This window comes from Rhinolophus ferrumequinum, chromosome 16 (assembly GCF_004115265.2).
Source record: "Rhinolophus ferrumequinum isolate MPI-CBG mRhiFer1 chromosome 16, mRhiFer1_v1.p, whole genome shotgun sequence".
Taxonomy (NCBI): Eukaryota; Metazoa; Chordata; class Mammalia; order Chiroptera; family Rhinolophidae; genus Rhinolophus; species Rhinolophus ferrumequinum.
The window spans coordinates 40,968,937-40,995,118 of NC_046299.1; the positions used below are offsets into that span (position 1 = coordinate 40,968,937).

At 36.1% G+C, this 26,182-nt stretch overlaps 1 protein-coding gene across 2 annotated transcripts in view; it reads right to left on the bottom strand.

Annotated features, from left to right (window-relative positions):
• The window catches only part of ANK3 (ankyrin 3), a 473,720-nt gene extending 455,223 nt beyond the window's left edge, over positions 1-18,497 (bottom strand). Inside the window, exon 1 of one of the 2 annotated variants that reach the window (XM_033130276.1) lies at positions 17,995-18,497. In XM_033130276.1, coding sequence (XP_032986167.1) covers positions 17,995-18,057 — 63 coding nt within the window. In that variant the 5' untranslated portion in view covers positions 18,058-18,497. The remainder of the gene's footprint in view (positions 1-17,994) is intronic. The other variant, XM_033130259.1, reaches the window with a different exon arrangement.
• Between the last annotated feature and the right edge of the window lie 7,685 nt (positions 18,498-26,182).

A 26,182-nucleotide genomic window follows, 5' to 3' on the forward strand; every position in this document is an offset into this window, starting at 1 on the left:
AAACTAAAACAACAGAACCATTCGGTAATCTGTCATATCTTACGAGAAAGGAAATTATTGAAACTGAAAAATCACAACAGTAAAATAATGTGTGAATTCTACCATTATAAACTTTTTCTTAATAATTAAAGTATTATAAAACATTATATGTATGTGTATGTAATATGAATAGCTATATAAGTATAGTGCATAAATATTTAGATATTGTATATTATTTATTTATTATAAAAACATTCTTGTGTGCTAGGGTTAAATAGGTTTAATTAAAGTAAGATACATGAGCAGTAGCTTTTAATTGTATCATTAACAGATTCCTCTCCTGTAAGTAACAGACTCAGAAGCATTTACTTGTTATAAATGTATTCTCAAAAACTTCAGTCTAATGTACCATTTTTATAAAAAGAAAAGAAAAATACATGTGTCTAGCATTTTCTAAACAGTCTAGAAAGGAAGAGAATTTCTAGAAAGTCTAAAACAGAATTTTTAAAATGTTTATATAGCTTTCTTCTATTTTTTTTCTTTTTTATATGCTGCTATTTGCTGGACAAATTGTATTACTTGTATTCTTAAAAAGAATAAAATACATTTTCTAAAAGATAAACACAAAATGGCAGACTGAAAAACAAGCATATAAAGATTTAAAATAAATGACTTTTCTATTCCGCCATTACGCGTCCACCTTTTATATCCAGCCGAAGAGCATGAACACAGCATGTTATGACAGCTAATCTATCTTTGGAGAAGTCATTACTGTAGTGAAGTAAAGTTCACTTGATAACTCTATGGCAGTTCATAAACTGCCGAGGATTTTGTTTATGCTTTAATTTTTTTACTTCCACACTGAATATTACACCTTTTTAATATTTCCATTTAATAGTCCAATCACATTATCACAAATATTGCTCTGTGTCCCTTCAGAAGTGGAATCACATCAGTTCAGTATATTTAGTTTAAGAGAAGGTTTAGTAGGATACTTACCAAGAATTTTCTATATACAAAATTAAGTTAAACATTTCCTGTTTCTTCAACTACATATTTTACCAACATCATGATAAAGGTTTTCTTTTCAATATATCACACAGTAAAATGCCTGGTTTGGACTTTTTGTTTTCTTGCATTTTAAACTTAACAATATTTAATACATGAACTTAGAAACTGAATATTCAAGAACACTGAGAACTGTAATACTTTTAAAGAGTAAAGATGCATGGCCCATACATTTAATAAACAGGAAATACAACCATGTTTTAAAAAATAATCAAATTGAAAGATAAAGAAAGGGCTATTATTGATAAAAATATATTACAGAAGGAATAAAAATGAAAGCCAACTAAGTTCCATGCCCTTCCATTATATTTTTACAGGTGATTTGGTCTTATTTACAAGTTTAAGTTGGTGCACACTATAGACCCCTGGGCTGCCATTTATGAAGTAAAGTAACTTGAAAAGAAGCTATGTGCAGTTGATTTATTTACTTTGACTTTGGTTTAACCTTGAAGAAAAATGTTAGCTTCCAGAAGACAAGAGCTTTAAAATTATAATTTAGCAACATAGCATTATTATAGTAGATTGTAGAAATTTAACACCATTCAATATCTAATTTTAGTCATGAAAATACAAACTATTTCTGAGCTCTGAATTTTAATTTGAAAAGTGAATTATGCACTATTTTGTTTCACAATCTAAGATGCCATTGATTATGAGACGCATCATTTTTAATGTAACATAAAGAAAAAATGTTAATTATGACAGAACCCATTTTCATATGAATTTCAAATTTATTCTTTCTGAAAAGAATTATTGAGACTCATTTACACATAACTTTTATCATATATGACTCTTACATACACTAAAACAGGAAGACATAAGTGAAATAAACTGGTTATCTTCAAACTTCTGCACTTTCAGATTTTCTGTACCACGAATGTTTTAAGGTTAAGTTACTAATATGTTCTCTCACGCAATATCAATCTCTATGCCACAAGATGGTAGTTGATGGGCCATTTCTTAAAGTCTCCGGGATTTTCTCGCAACCCATTGTCACCCTTTCTGCAAATTCCTTCCTCAAAGAATCTTTAAATAGTTTGTTGACTGAAAATTTGAACCACTGCAGTCATGTCACCTGGATTAACAACCAAGTTAGCACATGTAAGCAATGAAAATTACATCACAGCTGCTGTCTCGAAAAAGCAAATATAAAACTTCATGGATTGTGAGATGCATCCCAATTTTAAAGCCATTAAAATGTGTAAAATACTCTATCGCTTAGAACTAAGGAAATATGATATTCATATTTATTTCTTGTTAATCTGCAATTAAAAATAGGAGTCTTCATATATCTCCGACCTTATAATTATAAAATCTACGCTAATTTTTGTGCTCTCAACTAAGTATTTAATAAGATTGGATACATAACACTTATAAATCATGTCTGAGCATTCACAACCCACTAAAATATACATATGTTAGGTTTCAACAAAATGCTTTTATTACAACAATAAATGTGAACATCACCGGCTTTAAAGTTTTATGTATAATGACGTAGCACAAACATATGGTAAGGATCGGGGCACCTTATGAATTTAGGATGGCACTTGAGCGAAAATAGACTTACTTGTTGCTAGTTTTCATGTATCAGTCATGAACTCCGAATATGTGAAATCCGAGCTGTTTGTATGAATCCTAGAAATGTGCTGTGTGTAGTAGTAAAGTATAAAGAACTGAATTATTTTGCTAAATCTGCTAACGCATGTATTTCTGCTCCCTTTCCTTCCCTTTAATACCAATTGATAAATTACAATGACTAAAATTTAATGACAGTGCTGAAATGGCAAATTTCCTTAAAATAGGGAAGTACTAAAGAGCTGGAGAACAGAAATTGGGCTTTGGATCTGGAAAGGTTGCAATCCTGGACCTGCCACATACTCACCGGGGAAGTTCAGACACTTTCTTAGGATAAGTGAAATAGAAGAAAACACTTCATTGGTTTGCTGTAGGACTTGAGAAAATGAGGTAAGTTGGGTAAAACTATATCTGGTACATCGGAGGGATTCAGAAAAATACTAATTTCATCTTCTGACTCACAATAACTTTGTAATAAAATAAAGTCCTGCCTGACACGTGCTAATTGGAAATCTGGAATTTCAGCCCCATTTACAGCTCCTGAGCATCTCAAGTGTCATCCAGATTTTTCCCGGCTACAGTCTGTTACTTCTACAACTTGAAATCATCTATTCAGTGCCCTGAGGAATAAATTGCATATATTCATGTAAATGTTCATGTAAGTCATCTTTCCAATGGGCCTTGACTATAGTGGGGTGGAGTAAAATCTGATATCAGTATTTGAAGAATCGAAAGATTAAAAAAAAAAAGACCAGAAACCAGTACAATAAAGGAAGTTAGATTTACATGAGATAAACAAACATTGACCATGGAGATTCCCCATATAGGAACACAGTTCTAAGGTTCTACTCAGAGAGAAGTGAAGACAGTAGCCAAGCCATAACACAGCTGAAGAAAGAAGTACAAATCCAAGAGACTGTGCTGCTTGGTTGTCTGTTTGCTTGATTGTTTTGGCCCATACAATATATTTAAAAATATATTAAATACCTTTAATATTTCAGTATAAAGAGATTTCACATAGAAATTGACTCCTGGCTTTTCTTAAATAATTCCTAAATCCCGCCACACCAGCCCCAATTTATTCATTTATATTACTTCTCTGGCTCTTTAATCATATGACCGTATGCCTTGGTTCAAAACAAGCCTTCTCCAGAAAAGCTCTTTCAGATGAACACCAGGTCATACACCATTGCACAAAATACACCCTTAAGTCTGTGTCCTTATTGGTCTTAGGTTACTGCTCTATTTTTTCCACGGATTATCCTCTCAAACTATGTCACTTAGAGCTCTTTCTCTAGGGAAAATTCTAGTCGTCGTCCTGCGAGTTCACAATGTCTCTGGGACAGGGCAGCACCCATGGTGTACAGTGTGTTTTCACCCTGAGTGCAGGAAACTGCGGGCGATTCCACTGGGCTCCAAACTAGTGGCAGCTCAAGGAATGAGCCCTCAAGTGCTAAATTCTAAGCCTTTCTTTCCTGGAGCATCTTTCTATAAATGATAACCGCTTCCTGCTGACCTGGTTCAAGACCATGAAGGCTTTATAGTTGAATCAGAGGAGTAGATGACATTTCAAAGTACACGACGATCCAAGAACTATTGTGAACTTCTTAAAAAATCCAAAACCCCCTGTTTGAGAAAAGCATCCAAGGAGCTGGTCTGGGAAACGAGGGTTTTTTGAATACTTGATATGCTAATCATCATTTGAATTTCCCAGCCCCTTCAGGCCTGATCGCTTCAAACTGGCCAGCCCCCACTAGTCAGATTGACACATTGCGTTTCTCACACAGGGATTTTGTACAACTGGGAACCTCAATTCAATATCCTCTGCAATGGCTAAGAAAAAGTAAAATAAAGTGAAAAGTACCAAAAAAAAAAAAAAAATCCAAAACCCACAGAAGGGATGCTGACATCTTCAATGGTATATATTAAGGTGGATTCCAGTGTGGATTTTCTCCTATACCTGTTTATTAGTAAATTTACTTTCCTGATAAAATCAACCATACTATACCATTTATCTTTAGTACACTATCTGATAATTACATACAGTTTTCATAATTGCTGTACACTTTTATAAGTTACACGTCATATAATATACTTGTATCATGCAAGACCCTAAAAGATATTCAGGGAGAAAAAAATTGTGGGGGATGAAAAGATAAAATAATTTCTAAGGTGATTTTTTTCAGCAATAATATTCCCAACTTTTCAGTTTTGTATTTATTTTTAAATGGGACCTGAGTCCAAAATTCTTACAGAAGCAGGTAGGAAATAAATAGAAAAATGATAAGAATAGAAATTATGACATTTTCCAGTTATAAATAAATTTAAAGCAAGAAATTTTAAGGAAACAGTCAAAAAACAGGCCACCTACTGTTGGAATATATCCTCTTAGAATTGAAATTATAAAAAATTTTCTAGTTATAAATAAATTTAAGGCAATTACATTTTTAAAAGCATTAGAGTCAGAAGGCTACATTGCATTTTGTATCTGAAGACCATAAAACAGACTTTGAGTGGCTTTCCTGAATAGTTAATTCTAAATCTTCAGTTTCGTAGCAAACGTCATGACCAGAAAATAACCTACAGGGTAATGCTAGTTTTGCCCAGTGAACTGTGGAATAGCTTGAATAATTGCATATTTTCATGAGGCTGGGTATCACCAAAAAAGAAAGAAAAACAAAATGAAAAATCTGCCCCATCTAGAAGAGATATAGGAACCGAATATCTCTGGAATTTTCCTGCTTCTTTTGTAAAGATCATGTGACCCACAAGCAAATACCTTTCCAATACATTTATTTCTCTTTCCTGCAGCATCTCCCATAGAACAAAGCAGTTAATACTTGTTGGTTTTGCCTTCAACCTTCTTCTTATTACAGTCCCACATTCAGTAGCTCTTAAAGGAAACACTGAGTGGTGCAGCTCATCTGGATTTACCCAGAAAAGTTCACCAAAATAGTGGCCACTGTTGTCAGTCACAGCCCACCTGGTTCAGAAGCTTCTCTGTAACATTGCCCAGGGGCATCCTCTCACACGAGATGTTAAAAGAGAAACAGCTGAGAATGATTGAAGCTACACTATGAAGTGAGAATTACATATGATTTGCTTCACAGTTAAGTTAACCATAAAAATATGCAACACAGAGGGAGTCTGACATTTTAAGCCTCTAGATTACTTCTCTCTGGGAGAAACTTGAAGCCAGATGTGGCTAAATGCACCATCTATTTTTCTGGCCTTGGGTGAAGACCAGAGTCCATTTCATACCCTCTATTCTGGGATAGTCAGTGACTTATGCTGGGGAATAGAACACAGATTGCCTAGTCTTCTCAGTTCATTCACTGTTCAAAGTTCACGTCTCAAGGAAAAATCCTCATCAGGAATGTTACCACAATAGTTTCACTTTTCTCCTATGTGCTAGGATACACCTGCTGCCATTTACTAACAGCCCACGAGTGGCTCCTCTATTTGCTTTAGATCAGTGTCGCTGTCATTCTCCCCAAACCACTTCCCACCATCTGCATCTCTTTATGATGAATATGCACACATTTTCACCCAAAAACCTCTGAAAGAATAATATATCACGTGACTGGATAAGTAATAAGATATACAAATATGCATACAACAAAAAATCAAAGTATAAAAACCAATCAGAGGAAAATCTCTGACAGCTCCTCAATAGCTTTCATAATTTTTATAGAATTACTATATGACCAAACAATTCCACTCCTAGGTATAAACCCAAAGAATTGGAAACAGATGTTCAAATAAAAACTTATCCACAAATGCTTGTTGCAGGCTAGTCACAAGAGCCAAAATGTAGACACATCCAAAATGCCATCCCACAGAAGAATAGATGGACAAAATGGGGAATACCCATAAACTGGAACGTTATTCAGCAAAAAAAGGAATAAAGTACTGATACATGTAACAACATGGATAAACACTGAAAATACTCCCAGTGAAAGAAGCCAGACAGAAAAGGACACGTACTGTACAAACTATGAACCATTCATATGAAATATTCAGAATAGGCAAATCCAGAAAGAAAGAAAGCAGGTTAGTGGTTGTCAGGGGCGGAGGGGAAGAGAGAATATGGAGCGACAGCTTACTTTGTGTAGGGTTTCCATTTTGGGTTATGAAAAAGTCCTGGAACTAGATAGTGGCGCTGTCCACACAACATTGTAAATGTAGTGAATGCCACTAAATTACACTTTAAAAGTGTTACAATGCTGAACTTTATGTTATTCGTATTTTACCACACTAATAAAGAAAAAGTCAAACTGGCAAATTGTTCATGATGTATGTGTAAACAACACACAAATTGTCCCTGAAGGGACTTCTATGAAAGACTGGAAATAAGAGACCAACAACTTACTTTGCCATTAAATAGGGTGCTCTTTCTAAAACTTCTTTAGATCCCATACTTTAAATTCAGAATGTTTCACATGATGGTGGTGTTAAATAGAATAGAACAGCAATTGGGATTCTCTTTGAAAAGAGAAAATGTTAGGAAACATTCTTTGTTTTCTTTACACTTCCGTTATAAAAATAGAGGAACTAGAATGCAAATTACCGAATAAGATGGCTATCTTGTTAGAGGCAAAATCATGTTGGAGGTGATGTACAGAAGATGCCACCTACAAAGAGGAGGATCTCTTGGGCCTTTGACCCCCTTCATCAAACACAGAGCACCACCCCAAATCTCACCTACTGGACCACTGCTTTGCAAATATGAATTCAATATTGTTGGTAGAAAATAGTGTCTTAAAACTCGAGTCACAAGTATCATCTGGTTCAACTACATTTCAGAGATTAGAACATGTGGGGTTTCAGTTCAGTGTCACACAGATAAACTCAATGAACACTTTATATTTTCATATATATTGTCTTAAATGCCTTTATTGTAAAGATCAGCTGATTTTGAGTCGTATGTTCCTTCCACCTCACCACCTCTTGCTGCCATAACGCCAGTGCCAAGAAGAAAACTCACAATGTGTTCTTCTTTTCCATACATCACCCTGTTCCCTCACCATAAATGGTTAAATAAAATACATAGTACAAGAATTTTTAGAGTACAAATACTAGAGTGAAATATACACTACTAGGCTAATATACTAGAGTTGATAATCCAAATCCTATCTGACAGGTACAATCAGAAGTTAACATTACACAAATACGTATGTAATACACTATCTCAGCCAATTTTTATGATTATAATGCAGTATATTCCATAAAGCTGTTCCTAAATCAAAATTTCAGTAGAGATAAATATGTAATTTTCTAAAACAATTCTAAAGATAATTTTTTAACAGACTGTTACAGTTGGAATACAAATTTATAATTTTCTAATTAAGGAAGGAAATTAACATTACAAATTAATTTTACCATCATGGAACAAGCTATACTGACTTGTAAAAAATGAAAGAGAGTAAGTCATATTAAAAGAATACACAAAAATCCTGATTTGTGTAGACAATGAATTGCAATTATAACTCTCAAATTTTGCTTTTCTTCATAAGTAATAAGTAGCACCACAACGAATCGTATACTAGCAATGATTTTAACATTAATGACAAAAACAGCCACTCTGCTTTATGCCTACTTTTGGCCAACAGCTGAGCTAGCCCACTTGACATATACCATTTCTAATCCTCACATTAAACCTCTATGTAAGCAAAATATCCCCATTTTACAGACTAGGAATCATGGGCTTAGGAAATGTAAGTAATTTGACTAACTGAGAATTATTATTAAATGGTGGAACAAGGATTTAAACGGTGCTGTATGTACATGGTTCCATTTGCTGGTCCTGCCAGTTCACCACGCAGATGGTCGTCTTTTGATCAAAGCCCATGATCATATTTTCAGAAGAACCTCTACTTTAGAGATTACAGAAATGTTTTAAAACTAGAAGATAAAAGGCACTTGTTGACATATTAGTTTAATGCAGCTACATCTATTTTCTAAAGACAAAACTATAATTGGCATATTTATAATGTACACAAAGTACTGTAACATAGAGCCTTTACCCCCCTAAAAGACCTTTTACAGAGCGATGGGGATTAGTTTAAAAGCATTTCATGAGGGAGATTACTCAGCGAAAATCGGTCATTAATTTAAGAAATTAAAATTAATATTTTGTAGTTTTTACACTTTGATAATATACAGGACCTCCCTTCCTTTTTAGACCTTTGCTGTAGAGTCCCCTAAAACAGCAAAATTCTGTGAAAGACAGTGAAAACTTCTCCAGCACTAATGTGTTGCTTCAAGTTACTTACATCTATTTCAAGCACGCTCATGTAATTGAATTCATAAAAGGCATATCTAGCAAGTTTTTAAAAAGAAAGGCAAATTTTTAAAAAGAAAGCCAATTTTAAAAGAAATACTAGAACCTACTATTGCTATTCTAACTTCATAAATTCCCTGTGCATTTTTTTTTTCTGACTTAAAGTCATAAAAAACAGGTGAGTATGAGCCCTGCTTAATAGGTCAGAACAAGCAACTTGGAATATCTAAAGCCAAGCTTTTTCCTATGCTTGTCTGTTTGTCCAAAACAAAAAACAAACAAACGAAAAACAAAAAAACAAAAAACAGATTGAGTGAAATAACTCCACATGTACAGTAGGAGGCAATCCATTCAATTTCTGATAAACATCTCTGTAGAGGCAGTGGGGTGGGAATCCATAAATTCATAACTGCAGTTGCTTTTGTTTTTTAAAGAGAAAGTTTGCAGTTCTTCATAAATATTTATTTGAATACATGACTCACACATAATGTCTTCTGCATTAATATTCAGACTACTGTGGTTCAACGTCTGTGTTTTTGATTTGCCTTCTATATCAAAATGAACTAGATTTAAAAATGATTGAACCATCACTTAAAATAACATGATAATGTTCCAAAGAGACTTCTCAATTTTGTAAAATGCCAAGATAAATTAGTAGTAAAATGACTGCATGTAAAGACAAAATACACAAGTATAGGTATCATGAAAATGACGAAGGAAAATTACACAATAGTCCCAAATAAATTATCTAGAGGTTAAGTTTTGTATCAACAAATTAGCTTGGTTCGCTATAATTATTGTTTAATTTTTCATTAAGTACCCACAAAATACTGACATTACATATGACACAAATGCTTGGAATTGTGGAGCCTATACTTTAAGACAATGTATATTTTATAGGCTACACATATGCTATTTATAAAAGTTACTGTGCACAAACATTCAGTTTCTGGTATACTTTTATTTGTATTTCTAATTTATCAAGTAGACTGTGTACCAAGGGGGAAAGTAATTGTTAATTGGAGACTTAAGAGATGGGGGTTTCTGCAAGAAGTTTTCCAGCTCCTCACTGTACTTAACAATAAGTAGCCCTGAAGGGAAAGTGAAAAGTAGAATAAAAGTTCAGCATTCTCACAAATGCACTGGACACTACACTGTTTAGATACCATGAATCCCCAGCTGACTCCCTAAAATTTGTTTCCTACCCTTACAACTCCCAAGACACTGACTGAATTCCGGGAGGAAAAAGACATTTCAGATCTGTGTGCAGAAATCTTTAAAGTTCATGCCAACTGGGAAAGTCCATTAGGGTGATGTTCCTTCCTCAGGACCCAAACATCACAGGGCCTTTTCCAAACAGTTTCTTCTGCCTAAAATGTCATCTTTCCAGAGCTGAGCAAGTCCCTGCTGTGCATAAGCTCACCTCAGGGTCGCCTTCTCAGAGAGAAGTGGCCCTAGGAGTGACCCCTTCTATGAGCTCTAGTCTCATGAATTTTTATACTGACTTATTGCTAATTATCCACTTTGTATGTTTATTGTCTGTTTTGGTCCTTGATGAATCCTTTGCACCTAGAAGAGTAAGTGCTCAAAAAAAATTTGTTGGAAGAATCAATGAGGCAGATCCAAAATGATGAACTAGATCTATTAAATAGCTTTGCACGATTATACTTTAATACACACACACACACACACACACACACACACACACGGTAGAAATGCCAAATCAACCTATCTCGTGTGCTGTAAAAGATATAATTTAAAACACTAGTCAGTTGGGAGTAAAGGATGAAAGATTTTGAGGCTGTCTATACAAGCAGTCAGCATTTAGCAAACAGCTTAATTATGTTTTGAGTTTCACAATCTAAACTCTCCTTAAGCATTGAAACTTCATATGTGATTTACTTTTGTTTTTCTTAAGGACACTGTTAATACCCGTATATCAACTGGTATCGCTAATAAATAATGAGATATCATATGACAGCATGTTTTGAATATGCTTTATTCCTTTTACTTCTCTAGTGATGGCAGGACCAATGGATTTCAGAGACCGAAGTAATAAAAGTAAGAAAGGAATAAAAAATTGAGAGAAACTTCCAGATTTTAAGCTATTAACATAGTCATGAAATAAATTACTTTATATCTGCAATTTTGTGTAACAGAGGAAAAATAGAATTAAAAAGTTTTAAAAATTAAGCTGTATAAAAATATACTTGTAAGAATTTTTAAAGATAGATAACAGAGAAAGTAATTTCATGTGCTAATTGTGGGAAATGAATTATCTTTCATATGATTAACATTATTTTCTTGGAATGAAGGCACAATGATTCAATCAAATGATAATTTCCCCCAAAGTCTATATATTTTTTTCATAACCTGCATTATTTTTTATAACCTCATCAAATGGTCATGAACAACAAAAAATTAAGAATTTCCTAAGTAATGCATTAGAATTTTTTTTTTCTTGATAAGCCACAGTTACTACTTAAAAAACAAAGAAACAGAAAACAGAAAACCAGGCTTGATAAATATCATCTTCAAAACCACCCTGTCCAAATGTTCAGATTACCAAGCAAGCTGATATCTGTTAGAATGCTTCTGGGAATAGTTTTTTCCTACAGACTGAAAACTGCATTAGGGACCTTTGATATAGCACCCCCTATTACCGCTTTATCTGGAATTTGTTATGGATAAAAACAAGACCCCTCACCCCAAGCTAAGCTTTAGTCATACTGGCTCATCGGACCCAGCTCAGAACTCAATACAGATTCACAATCCATCTTCTGAAATCCTTGCAGCCAGAAAAGACTTGGAATTCAGAACTTTCCAGATTTAGATGGGTATATACCAATATTATGGACATCCCCAGCAGCATGTTAGGACAGCACCACATAAGCAAACAATTTTTACTTCTGCAACAAAACATATGAATATTCACACGAAGTAAGATAAATAAAGACTATAAATAGCTTCACATAAGGTCAGAACAGGTTTTGCTGCCAAATGAGTTCAGGTCAGGTCAGATTTTGCCGCCAAAGAAGTTAGGAAAAAATGTTCAGTTTTTCGTTTTGGATTTGGGGATTACGGAGAAGGGATTTTAAACTCGTGGAATATTAGTGCCTCGCTTTGAAAGCCATGTGCCCCAAGGCTTCTATATATAAAATACGTTTATATCAAGTTTATTCTGCCCTCTTCCTAACAAATAATTTGAACAAAATCTCCAGGTAAATCTGCCTCACTAAATTTGATTGTTAAAAGGTAGTAGTATATTGAGAGTCTATTATTTTATGAAATTCTGTAATAAAAAGTAATCGCCCAGGTTCTCCTAATCCATTCAATCCCGCCCAACAAAAAGCAAGTTCCAAATGTACAAATATATTGGGCAAAGACAATATGGAAGTCCGCATACTTAAATGAGCAATCTCCAATGTTCAGTTCAAGAAAAACCACTACAAATTAATTATAGGAGGAGTCAAAATTACTGCTTTGAGATATGGCTGCATAAGACATTTAAATATTTTAAGTGCCTATTAACTATGAAGTTGATAGCATTTGTGAAAGTAAGGTTAACAACCAAGAGGAAGAAAAATAAGAGAATAAAAAATCGTTTTTAGATTTCTAGCTATATGAGACTAAGAGAGAAAAACAAAACAAAACAAAACAAACAAAAAAAACCTTTTGCCAGTGAAACGGAAAAGGATATAAAAGCCACTAGACCTGGCCTGTATCCTTAGCCCCTCAGACGTCATCATGCACTGGACATGTGATCATGCTCAGTGAACCATAGCTCAAATAACTCATCCACTCACCCACAAAAGACTTTGACAGGTTATTTGCTTGGAGAACAAAGTGAGCGATGTCCAAACACCCCAATGAATATTAGATGTAAACACATGTGCCCTGTGCTCAAGGTGTGCTGGCACACTACCACCTTGTAAGAGGGCATCGTGTACACAAGTCAACCTCATCAAAGAACCTAGATCCAAAGAAGAAGCCAACAATGAAACTCCAGCAGCTTTAGGAATATTGAATGAAAATCAGAAATGGACTTTCTCTTGACTCGCCCTTAAAAATTAATATGCATTTCTGTAACTGAAGCTTTATCAGACAGGAAACCAGTACAGCTCTCAACATTAAGGCGAGCACATGGGAGGAAAGAAAGAAAAAAAAAGAGAGAGGGAGAGGGGGCAGGAGCAAGTTGTGAAGTTCACCCTCAGAAAAAAACGTCAACTATAAAAACTAACTTAAGTAAGGTAACTTATTTTGGATTCTTAAAAGGAAAAAGGCAACTAAACTGAAATGGTGCAAAAATCTTTTGCTAAAGTTCCCTAGAAAATAAGCAAACTGCAATGGGACTCATTACTCAGCAGGCTCTAAATATCTATGCTTTTTTTCTCTAATCTGTCACTTAAAACATAAATAAATAAAAAATAAATAAATAAATAAATAAATAAAATCACTGAATGAAACACTCAAGGGACCAAGTCCACAGTAATCACTGGCAATGAAACTATATGACACCTATTTCCTACCAGATGGAATGATGGTGTAAAATAAAGATCTAGCATTCCTACCAAATACTAGGGATGTTTTTCTCAAAAGCAAATCTGAACTTCAACACTGATCTGCTCAAAGCCTTTTGGTGAACACCAGGACACAAAAGAGACCTTTAGCTCAAACTCCTTGAGACGGTCCTGGTCTTTTTCTCCATTCACATATCTTGCAATAACACACCCCTGTACTCTCCACCCCAGCCACACAAAACAATGTCTGAGATTCCTGAGCACACTAGGCTGCTTCAAACCTTTCTCTTTCATCCTACACTCTCCACCTGGACGGCTCCGACCCTCTAGGGAACACTTGGGAAACTCATATCCTTTTAACATCAATTCAAGCACGCCTTCCTGTATGCATCCTTTCCTAACATCATCCTCAAATGGAATTTATTACTCTCCTTTCTGTCAGTGATGGAACTTGAATTCACCTTTATTTGGTAGCCTCAACCGTTTCTGCATGAATTGGTTGGCGACTGGCTTGGGGCCTGGAGCTGACCGCTACACAGCATCTGCTAAATAACTAAATTTATTGAAAGGACTTCAATCACCATCACGTGTTTTACTAAGCATATTTAAGTCGGGAACCTGGACAACGTACCTTCTTTAGATGCTCCTATGGATTGAATTGCATCCTGCTCCCAATTCATATGTTGAAGCCCTAACCCCCAGTGTGACTGTATTTGAAGATAAGGTTTTTAGGGGTTAGAGTTAAATGAAGTCATAAGGGTGAGATCCTAATCCAACAGTATCAGCGGCCTTATAAGAAGAGAAAGAGCTAGCGCTCTCTCTCTCTCTCTCTTCTTCTTCTTCTCCTTCTCCTTCTCCTTCTCCTTCTCCTTCTCCTTCTCCTTCTCCTCTCCTTCTCCTTCTCCTTCTTCTTCTCCTTCTGTTTCTCAACTTACACACACCAAGGAAAAACTATGAGAGCACAGAGTGAGAAGGCAGCTATCTACAAGCCAGCAAGAGCTCTTACCAGAGTCCAACCCTGCTAGCACCCTAATCTTGAATTTCCAGCCTCCAGAACTGGAAATAAATTTCTGTTACTTAAGCTACACAGTCCATGGTATTCTGTTATGGCAACCTGATTAAGGAATCCAGATGCTAAATGGATAAAATCATTAAATGTCACTCTTTACAATTAATCTTTAGTGGCTAGTTAAACTAAGTATTTCTGGTGGAATAATATCAGGAGGACAATATGTCCTCATTTGTCATTTCTACTAGAGAATCAGCCACTCTATAGCAAATTGGAAATTCCATGGTGACAACCACCTTGAGTTTAGGAGTCAACATTTTAAAACCTTTTAAAAATATGGTCTTACTGATGATTTGTATTTCACTCTCATACTATCATACATAGTCATACTAGTTGGTAGCAGTACCAGGTGTATGATCCCATTTTATAAAGACTATGATTGTTCTTTCAAAGACAAGATTTCAAGTTAGAAGCAGGACTAGATTAGAACTTAGGTCTCCAGACTTTTAGTAAGTCCTTCTCCGGTAACCAGCATAAGGAGAAATAAATAGCTACAAGATGTGGATACACACACACACACACACACACACCCTCTTCACGTTCCAAAACAAGATATAGAAATTATTAGAAAAAAAGCATTTCCTACCATCCTTTTGAATCCTTATATATTCCTGAGCAAAATACATACTACTATGTGCTAACAAAGGAATTACACAATGATTCTTTCACAGTTATCTCACTGACTCCAATATTAAAGTCTCATGAGAGACTTTATACCCAAATGCCCTAAACATGTGATCTGTTCTGAAACACTCAACACCAACATACAATTTTTAGGGCAGTTTTGAGATATATTCCTACACAAAAAAATTCTACACTAAATTTTATATCAAAATAATTCCATAAATAACTGGGAAATATTTTAAATATTTGGGGAGCTTGTTGCAACAGAATTTGTCACGTTGCATATATTTTCCACCTGAATTGCTTTCATTTGATCACACCCAGCAATCGTGCAATGTAGGTTATCTGGAACACCCAGAGACCTCATGAAATATTTGGTTCAGAAGGACATGGGAGAGAGAGAGAGAGAGAGAGAGAGAGAGAGAGAGAGAGAGAGAGAGAGAGAGAGAGAGAGAGAGATCGGGATCTGTGTGTGTATTTAATAGCCAACAAAAAATACTGTGTCCCTTATCCAAAAAATATGGGGAGAAAAGCTCTATTCATTTAAAAGATATCTCCTACTTGATACATATCTGCTCTGACACTGAAAATTATTGGTAATACACTGGTCAGTAAATGGTAGAGATAATTCAATGAGACTCAACTGCATACAGGGAACACGCTGAGAACCCCCTGACGTGAATACTAGCAGGTTCAATGTGGACAAGGGAATAGACCGGGTACCTGACAACCTGACAAGGAAGCAGAATACGTCAAGTGTCCTGACAGTAATAAGGTGTTGTGACAATCCAGAAGACTGACTTCATTCTAACTCGGGTTAGATTCAAGGGAGGGGAAGAGCTGGGTTGGATCTTCATAGATTAGTAGGATTTCACCAGGCAGGCTGGCATGGAAATGCTGACTCCATAGACAAAGAACAGGCATCAGAAGAAATAGATTAATTCATGGACTGGCAAGAATCCAGTTTGGATGGAGTTAGATGTGAGTGAAGTAAATGGTGAAGGGGAAAAAGCATGGGATGGGAGTACAGGTTAGATTGCGAAGGGCCTCAAGCTCTGTGGTCAGGAATTTGGAGCTTGGAATTTGGATTTCACTGCGCATCCTGCCCCGGTAGGGAGTTTGGAAGGTACTGGGGGAGAGTGTGGTGATAAAGGCTTTCATAAAGAGTACCCTGGCAGCAGTTAGGAGAGCGTAGGATGGAAGGGACAAGGGTTGTGCTGTGAGTAGGATAACCTTCTATGAGGAAAACTGGAACACAGCTGGCAAATTTTCAAAGAAGAGAGGAAAAAATAAATGCCCATGTTGAGGGGTTCCACATAAAAGCTCAGTGATTTATAACCGACCGGGCCACTGCTCACTTTAATCCGGATTGCACTGTCGTGGCTCATAATGTCTGTCTGGGCTCCCCGTGACACTCTGTGTGCAGAATCATGGTGGAGGCTGTCAGACACTTAGGCCGTATCTCATAAACATGAGCAAAGCTGACAGCTCTCCTTGAGACCAGCACCATGACGCCAACCATTAAACAAATGGTTTGTGCTGTGCAGCTGCGACCTACTCCCTTGGGAAATCAGAAGAGCACCTATGCAACATCATCAACCCCTGCTGAGACAATGTGCAGGGAGTCCAGGCTGACTTAAGGCCAGTCTGCACAGCTTCACCATCTGCACGATGGGAAGCACTGCCCTAGAAAGTTGGCATGTCCTCAGAGTCTGCTGTTAGTAACTCCTTCAAGAACACTGTATTCAAATGACTGCTTCCTAAATAACACACCGATTATGAACATATTTTTAAATGCCTGACCATTCAATGAGTAGTTGAAAGCTTTATCTTCCCTACCACAACCATCCAGTTTCTGTATGTCCATTGGCTGAGCATACATTACATTGGGTCAAAGAAGCATTTTAAAGTCACAATTATACATAATAATTCTAGTAATTAAAATATAATATCTGAAGACTTTGATTATAGATTTCAAAATATAGTACACATTTTCTATATAACATTTTTAAATAGTTATGAAATATAATCCAATTTTAGGGATTTGTTTTCTTTGTTACAGATACACAACTGTCTTTTCCATTGGAGGCACGCCCTGTAGAAGCCAGTTTATAAACCACAATGGATCAAAAGCAAATGCCAGACCTAGGGAATTACCTCCCCCGCAACCCCATTTCAAAATGTATTAAAAAGTTAGGAGCACATTTTAAGACATACACATTCAAGAAAACCAAAATGAATCTACAGGTTTATAATAATCACCTATTTATATGCTGAAGATTCTTCCATTTACATGGAAAACAAAATTAATTTCATAAATTAGAATGAACAAATTAGGCATATGGCTGTACAACTGCAGAGTCAATGGCAAATCTGAGATTTGTCAGCCATAAGCTGATCAATAATTAAGATGGAGTTCACCTCCATGCTGTAATTTTAAAGTGTAACTACAGGTTTCCCTAAGTTTGCCTAAAATATGTGTTAAAGCTAAACATCTATACCATAATAATATTCATTAGTAATTGTACCCTGTTGATTAACAAGCATTCTGGAAAATTTAAAGGGGGAAAAAAAACACACCCACCCACATAATTAGGACATGTGTTTACTTAATAATAAATATCACTATGAAAAACACACTACTTCAGTGAAATCTAAATGACTATATTTAACTGTTTAAATATTTTAGCAATGTATTTGAGAGTTGTAATGTTTTTCTTCAACACAAAACACACCCATTAATAGACCAGAAAAACAAAAGCATTCTGATTCTAGCAGCTTCTTAAAATCCAGTCTCTTAACAATCCAGCCAGAAGATCACTTCCTCCCAGAGTCAGAGAACAATACAGAGTACATGTTGCTTATTCATTTCTTACCTTTTTTCCTTTCCTTTTCCTATGAGCAGGTTTTGCATTTTTCTCTTTTGGTTCTTCACTCATCTTTCCTTTAAATCAGGTGAGTTGACAAAAGATAGGAGATCACCGCCCGTATTCCAACATCCAAAACCACGACAAAGAGTCAAAGCATTGAGACCAAAGTCCATTTACGGGCTCGCTTAGCAAGCCGCTGCTTATATCCAGCCCCTGCTGCTGTCAGAGCCTCCGGCTGCTAATGTAGCCCCTGTTCAGCTTTCCTCAGGAAGAAACTGGGTGTTCTCTACATCAAACAGTCAATTATTCTTCTAAGGAAAATCAGTATTATTATTCTTTCATTTTTAACTAATCATTACCCTGAGATAAAATCTTGACAAGACTTTGTTGCTTGTTCCTCCACAGTGATTCCAGCCTGTAAATGGTGAGAGAGAGAGAGGGAGAGAGAGAGAGAGAGAGAGAGAGAGACATACACACACCCTCACACGCACAGAAATAAGCTACAGACTGCTGACAAGTCTCCGAAGCCTTCTCAGAGACTGATTTGCTGCTTCTCACAGGCTGGGAAGCCGAATGTAAATTGCTCGCAGTGCTGCGAGCCTCCCATGTGAACACATGTGTTGAATACATCAGGGCATACCAGAGGAGGAGGCAGTCCGGAGAGTGATAAAAGATCAAGTTACTGGTGGGTAAAAAAAAAAAAAAAAAGACACTTAACGATTCAAACAATAAAAGAGCCGTACTATGACTAGAGAAATCGAAGGTTCCACTTTCTCCATGATTGCTTTTTCTTTTTTTTAATGTGATAAGCAAGAAGATAGGCAAATTGCCAATTTTCAGCTAAAGATTTCTTATGAAGGGCTAATCACAGAAGGCCCCATATCCAATTTGCCATCACTCATATTTAATCATTGGTTTCCTTCCATGAATATGCCAACCAACCAACCAGAAGCTCTCCAGAATATTCAGCAAATACTAAGAGCAAAGTTGCTACCTATGTGACAGAAACATTTTGTGCTTCCCGACCGACCGTGTTTAGGGCATTGCCACTCTCAGATCAAGTTACATACTCCATGCTTCATGCCATCCTGAGCCCCAGGCTTCAGGATGTTTTCTGTGTATGGGGTGTGTAGGGGGAGGGGGAGGTGCCTTCACACCTGGCTAGAAACTCCCTCATCGTGCTTTCCATCCATTGAAACATAACTGAATTATCATCAGAAGCTGTCATTTAAGCATCTCTTCAAGAATGTCAGATATATTCAGATTTAGGACTGATCACAGTTCTATGAACTACCGCAGGCCACCACTAAGATCCAAACAGGTTATGTGAGCAGATAATTGACACAGGTGTAGAGAAGGAAGAGGGGAACAAGTGGAAAGGAAAGAAGAAAATGGAGAGCAGTGTCAGATCCAGCCTTGGGAGCCCAGAAGCCAGGAATAAATCATATTATTTCTTCCCTCTAACATTTGTGTTCAGGAAGTATTGGACTAAACTTAATATTAACATTTGCATTCAGGACAAATTGGATTAAAATAATAAATCAGTCTTACAGGGAAAAACACATCACAAGGGCTAATTTTTCAGTGATGTGTATCAAAGGATTTAACACTGTTTCGAAGAAATTATGCTAAAATGTTGAACCAAAAGGACAGATGTCTATGCTAAAATATTCCCTATTCTTTACCTATCATACAAAGGAAGTTTGTATTTACAGCATATGCAACCAACATTCCTTTCCCTAACACCTCAAGTCTCCCAGAAAGACCTGAGTATGAGGGACAGTCTCAGAGCAGGCCAGGGACTGGGGTGTGAATGACTCTTCAAAGAGCTGCATGGAGTTTACAAAGGTGGGTGAGCTACTTGAGCTCCTTTTCCACTGTGAGGCTTCACACTACTTAATTACAATAACATTTATCTCAGTAAATCTGGCCGAAATTCAAAATGGTGTCAAGCATCTGACTCCCGCCTACCTTCCAAGTTTCGGTTCAGACTTTAAACAGCTACCTATCCACAATTCCCATTTTCTGGGGCTATTCCACAATGTACATCTCATCTCGCAATAAAAGGTAGAAAATCATAATGTTGCAGAATAAGCTTTTCACCTTCTACCATGATTGAACCCTTGCTCATCTTCAAAACCCTGGGCAATCTGGGGAATAAACAGTACTTGTACCACCTCTATCATTCATTTACTTTAATCCAGTAAGCCTGGGTTTGTTAGCTATGGACCTTTTGAGGGACAAGGATAAGGTAGGTGCTTTATACAAATTCTATATAACGTAAAGGATGTAAGCAGGTGGACTAAAGTCAGACTATCTAAATCTTTGCATTATTCACAAGTCCAGCAACAGAAAGAGTGCATCCATCTGCAGTAATCTTGACATTTTGGTCCCTAGTGTCTAAAGAATCACCAAATCGAATCACCTTTCCAGGAAAGTCTTTTTCAACACCTATTAACTGAATATTCACAGAGTATCAGACTCTTTAAAAAAAAAAAAAAAACAAAGGTATACAGAAATTGAGATGAAATTGAGTCCATTCATGTAAAAATTTGCCAATTGATAAAGATGAAAAAATATGAGTATACAAAATACAACTAACAAGGAAATGTCTGGCCAAGTGCATGGCAAAGAATGTGTTTGGGGAAAATGTCATTATAATAACTTTTTAAAACTATAAAAGTGTGTGTCTAAGTTGATGAAAAGTTTATGCAATTGGTGAAGTACACAGGAATTGACAGAAAATAAGATTGTGATTGAAGACAATTGTCTGCCCATTTCTTTGTAAAAAGCATGATCCTGACTACTGTATTACTTATGTATACAATGCTCATATTACAAGCTAAAGTGGTCTCTGCTGGTTGGATGGAAAAACAAACAAACAAACAAAAGAAAAACCAGGACTTTCAAAGATTGGATTACATGGCAAAAGTCTACAAAAGATCATTTTAGGGAGGAATTAATTTTACTGATGAGGAACTCATAAATCTGATTGACTATATTTCAAACTGTCACATTATATAATCGGATCTGATAGCACAATTTGAAAAATTAATTTTAAAATATGTCAAATTGTATGTTTAAGTAATAAAATATATTGAGCTACATTTTAATAATAAAAGTATGTGATGTATAACATGTTTCACGTTCATTTTCTGTAACTTTATAAATTCTACACCTTTTAGAAGGGACAAATAATTACATCTCTAAGGCAAAAAGAGTTTGTGTTAAAATTGAAGGCTTAAAATATCACAAAATCAATATTAATTTCTAACAAAATGAAACATATTTTTGTACAACTGGACATCAAATTTCATTTAAAGGTTGAAAATTAAAACAATTTAGACTTAATAAATAGAAAAACTATTCCTTATCATTGGTTAGTGGTGTTTCAGACACTTGTACTCTAGAAATATGCATTCACAGAAATACTGATTGTTTTTAATGTGCCCAAAGGTGTACCAATGCACTTTTAAATTAAAATTGCTCCGGGTAAAAGAATAATTTGATTGATCTAAAAACAGTCTCAGGCTAATTACTTGTTCCAAAAATGGTACATGTTAACTACTTTTCAATGGTAATCTCTTTTTCATCCAAATTATAAAATCCCCCAGCCCTTGAGGATATTAAATTTAGCTTAAGGAAAAAAACATCAGCTAAATACACTGAAACTATCAACCTGGAAACAAAACTGTCTTCTGTCAGGATGCCAAAGAGGAAAATATAACTGGATGATAATGCTCCCAAACATGATTCCACAGAACTTACTACCTAATTAAAGTTTCCTCCAGATAGAGACAATCATAAACTAGTTGATACAGATCTACTGAGACAGTTCTATTTTTAAATTAAATAACTCGCATAAGAGGACAACAACCAGGGCCAAGTTAAGTCTCGTAGAACAGGTCTATTTTTAAAATGAAAGTAGCTTACCATAGGAGAAATAACTGGGCTAGAATTATTAGGAAGCAAATTTTTAAAAATATATGCTGCATAAAATTCACTTGGAAACACTAACACAATATAATTTCTTGACTAAAATTGAAGTACAAAATTAAAGGTGAAAGAAAACAACTTTCCATTTAAATGCAACAGAAATACCTATATGAGTAGACTCATTTTATTTTTAAGGCTGGGACATCATGTACTTACTGTAAGTTACACTGCTCGTTGGCAATCTAAAATAGTTGCTAAATCTTACTAACAGCATTCCCCTGATACCATTCATTCGTCCTCAGTGGTTAAAATGCTTGTAAATTTAAAGACAACACTACAGGGAAGTAATCTACTTTTCTGGAAATCTCTTTAAGAGCTGAGTGAAACACTGAGGTGTTTTCTCTTCATCCACCTGTGGCCCTGGACAGGGCTTCCCCGAGGTCACCCAGCCAGTTAATAGCAGAGATGGACCAGAAGCAGCTCTCCTGAAGGGGCTTCTTTCCAGTACAACAGTATCTCCCAGAGAGGGGAACGTGAACCCACAGTGAAGTCTGAGGTAATATTCAGTGGTAAGCAAACTTGTCTCCAACGGTTACGCATTTACCTTAAATTAGAAAAAAATACAACTAGAGCCCCTTGGGGGCATCTCACGGAACCGTCACTGTGGGGTTTTGGTATTTCCCTTGCCCTGTTTTGTGTGAATGTAGAGGAGAGAAGGAAACAGGAGAAAGAGTATGACAGGAAATGGGTGGTTGCTTCATAAGCCCAACTAGTTAGTCACTCTTCATCCCACAGATTTGGGGTGCTCCATGGGTTGCTTCCACCATTAGCACTACCACTGCTTCATCCTCCTGCCTCCCAACTACTGCAAGTGATGTGCCAGAGCCGCTAAACTCCTGGCCTGTCTCTAGTGATGCTGTGTAAATACAAAGACTATCATAATGTAGTTTTATGGATCAAAGCCATTATGTCTTTGTTTTATACAATGTGTTGATATTTCTGATGTGAGTGGAAACAAGCTTCTAGTCTTGAGTCCTCATAGGGAAAAATAACATACAGTGTCATCGGCATATGCTTAGAGCAACTCGAAATTCAGGTAGATATGGGCATGAGGTAAAGTGAAATGAGACCGTGAATTGACACTCAATGTATAGCACGTTCTCAAATACCCACACGATTTTTGCCATATCCAATGGCCTTCAGTGCGACTCATTAATACTTTTTAAAAATAGAATTTCTTATGTTGCTCTAAGCAACACTATCTGTGAAAGTACAGGTTTGATACCTAGTTCCATTTTTGATAATGCATCAGAAGCCTCAGACAGGTCCATAGCTAGATTTTCCTGTTTTGTTCTGGGTGTTCTTTCTTTCCTAATTATTCAGCCACGTGTCCATTAAAATGTAATGATGTAATCCAAGTGGATTAGAGAAACAGGGAGAGACAGAATCTTCAAAAAGATACAGCCTGTAAATGGATGGTGTGCTTTTTGTTTATTTTCATCCCTGAACTTTTGCATGTTAATCTGCATGATTTTCTAAGCAGGGTAATTTTCTTTCACTAGGCTAACAATTCTCTTTAGAGGCCTGGTGATATTTCCATGCCAGATACACTTCCTTTTGTGAGGCAACAGACTGATGAGTCATTCCTTTGATCTTCCCTGAATCCATGTATTTTACTTAATAACAATAGAAATCTTAAATGATTGTAAAAGAACCATGGTGACAGATTCTAAAGATTCCCTTGCTTTGTAAAAATATAATCTCCAGCAATGCTAATATTAAAATGATTAAGAACTACGGATGCTTGTGTTTGGGTTCACACCCAAATGGGGTCAGTGGTTCTGCTGGGGTTTTTTTGTTGTTTTCGAAATATTATGCAAAAGATGGTCAGATACAGCTCTACTGGTGTCCTTTTTCAAACAGCCACCAAAATAGCAGCTTCTCAACTCTCTACATTTCAACCAACAGAGTAATACTGAGGCCCTTAACCTTATTCTTTCACCTACTAAAATAAAAGGGATTAGAAAAAACTTAGATTTTTAAAAACTTTAACTTAAGCCATAGCTCACATATCTTAAAATTTTATACTAATGTTAATGCTGTCTTAACTAAAACCATCATGATACAGTGACAAGTATGTCTGCACTACCTCCTACCATCTGATCTCTGGTTTTGCTTAACAATTGTTCCCACCAATACCTGAAATCATTTGTTCGTGGAAACGGAGAAGGAATGGATTTGAGAGATGGTCCTAGCAGTAAACAATAAAAATAAAGCAGACGCTACAATGAAATAGGAATTGGTTAGTGAAGTGGAGAGTCTGTGGAATGAAGGTCAAGAAAACTGCGCTAGGAGCCTCCTGCCTCACTTCTACGCACACACCTGTGAAAGCAGGATGTTGCCTCATTTAGCCCCGTGGTCCAAGACGATATTGCAATTAAAGCCAGGCCTAGGCTCCAGACAATGATGTTTTTATCGTGTCACGATGAATCCTCAGATTAGTTGAAAGTAAGTTAGGTGAATATCTTTAATTATGAACTAAGTGTGAATCAGTTGCCACACAGTAGTCTGGATCTGTCATGGTCCTCTCTACCCATATTCCTCCAACCAAATAAGTGAGAACACAAGTTCCTCTCAAAGGGAGGGAGCCCAGGACAATGTCAATCCTTTCATAATCCTCCTCAAATTATTTTTAATATTGATGCTTTGACACAAAAATCCACCTCTAGTTTTAAAGGGTTTAGGGTTTATACACTTAAGACATGGTAATGTGATACTGAAAATCGTGTCAGGATAAGCAATAAGAATGACATTCCTCTGGAGTTTATCATTCATTATCAATCTAAACATACCTCAACAGGCTATAAAGATGTGTGTTTACTCACATCTTCACCAACATAAGTTACAACATCAATTTTGTAACATTTGCCAAATTGAAAAAAGAAAAAATTATTATTATGCTGGGTATTAATTTGCATGTTTCTGCTTGATAGAAAAGTTGAATTTCTTCATGTTTACTAATCACTTTCATTTCTTACTTTGTCACTTTTATTTTCACGACTGTACTTAAGTCTATCAGAATAATCAGTAAAGATGAATTTCTTTGTAGGCCTAAGAATGAGAGGACTGAAAAAACACATAGCCTCTAGTCTAAACCAAAATGAGAAATAAATAAATGATTAGGGAACCACAACTGATATCTAAATCAGTTTCTAAAGGTCCTATTCAGATGACAGCCAGAATACACACCATTTTTTTGGCGTGCCATCTTTAGTTAATTCAAACACAACATTCAATAGTAAACATGTCCAAATTCTGCTCCTTCCTAATCCCGTCTATAAAAGATTTTTAAAGAACAAGAATTTTTCATGTAAATAAAGGTTAGCTTGACACAATTCACCTTTATAGTATGATTCTGCGAGAGAATTTATTTATTTTCTGGGATTGTTCACTACAATATCTTACAAAGCTATGAAAAAAGCACTCCAAATAATTAATCTCAGAATGCAGACATTCTTTATTATTCAATTGTTTTAACAGTCTGCAAAAAAATTTCCAAAAGCAAATTCAACTTTTATACTGACTTTGACTTAGAAACTAACGATATACTCATGCAGACACTGAAAACATCCCCAAATAAGTGAATAGAATGCCTACACCGGGATGTGGCCTAGCCCATCACTCAGGCCTTTTTCAGGCTTGAACGGTAGAAAAAAATTCCCAAAGAAACTGCCTCCAAGCTTGTCTTCCCTATCTCTGTGGGAGAAGATACGAGTATTCAAGAGGGTCACGTCTATGTCTACACAAACTTTTATTACCTTCCAAAATGTTACACCCAGTATTACAGTCCAGTACAACAAGCTGAAGCTTAATAAATTACATCGCCTGTAAGCTCCTGCCACAATGCTTGTATCATGTTGTGTGTATATCATAAATGCTAGTCCAGGTCCTGGTACAGAAGAGGTGCTGAATAAATACCACCTGAATTAATGAATGACAGAATTATGGAGCCCTGTGGCATGCTGGACACTGTCCTACACCAAAAATGTTACACTATCTAAAATTTACAGTCCTGTCTTTACATTTTGATGTGGTGGGGAAGAGGGCATTAACGTGGAAATCTCAGCAGGCTACTGCACACTCATCATCAAAACATAAAGATGGTGGTTTTCATTTTCTCAAACCATCTCTTCCCTTAACCTTGGCCCCTCTCATCCCAACTATGACCCCCACTCCAACCTCTACCCACCACTAGAAG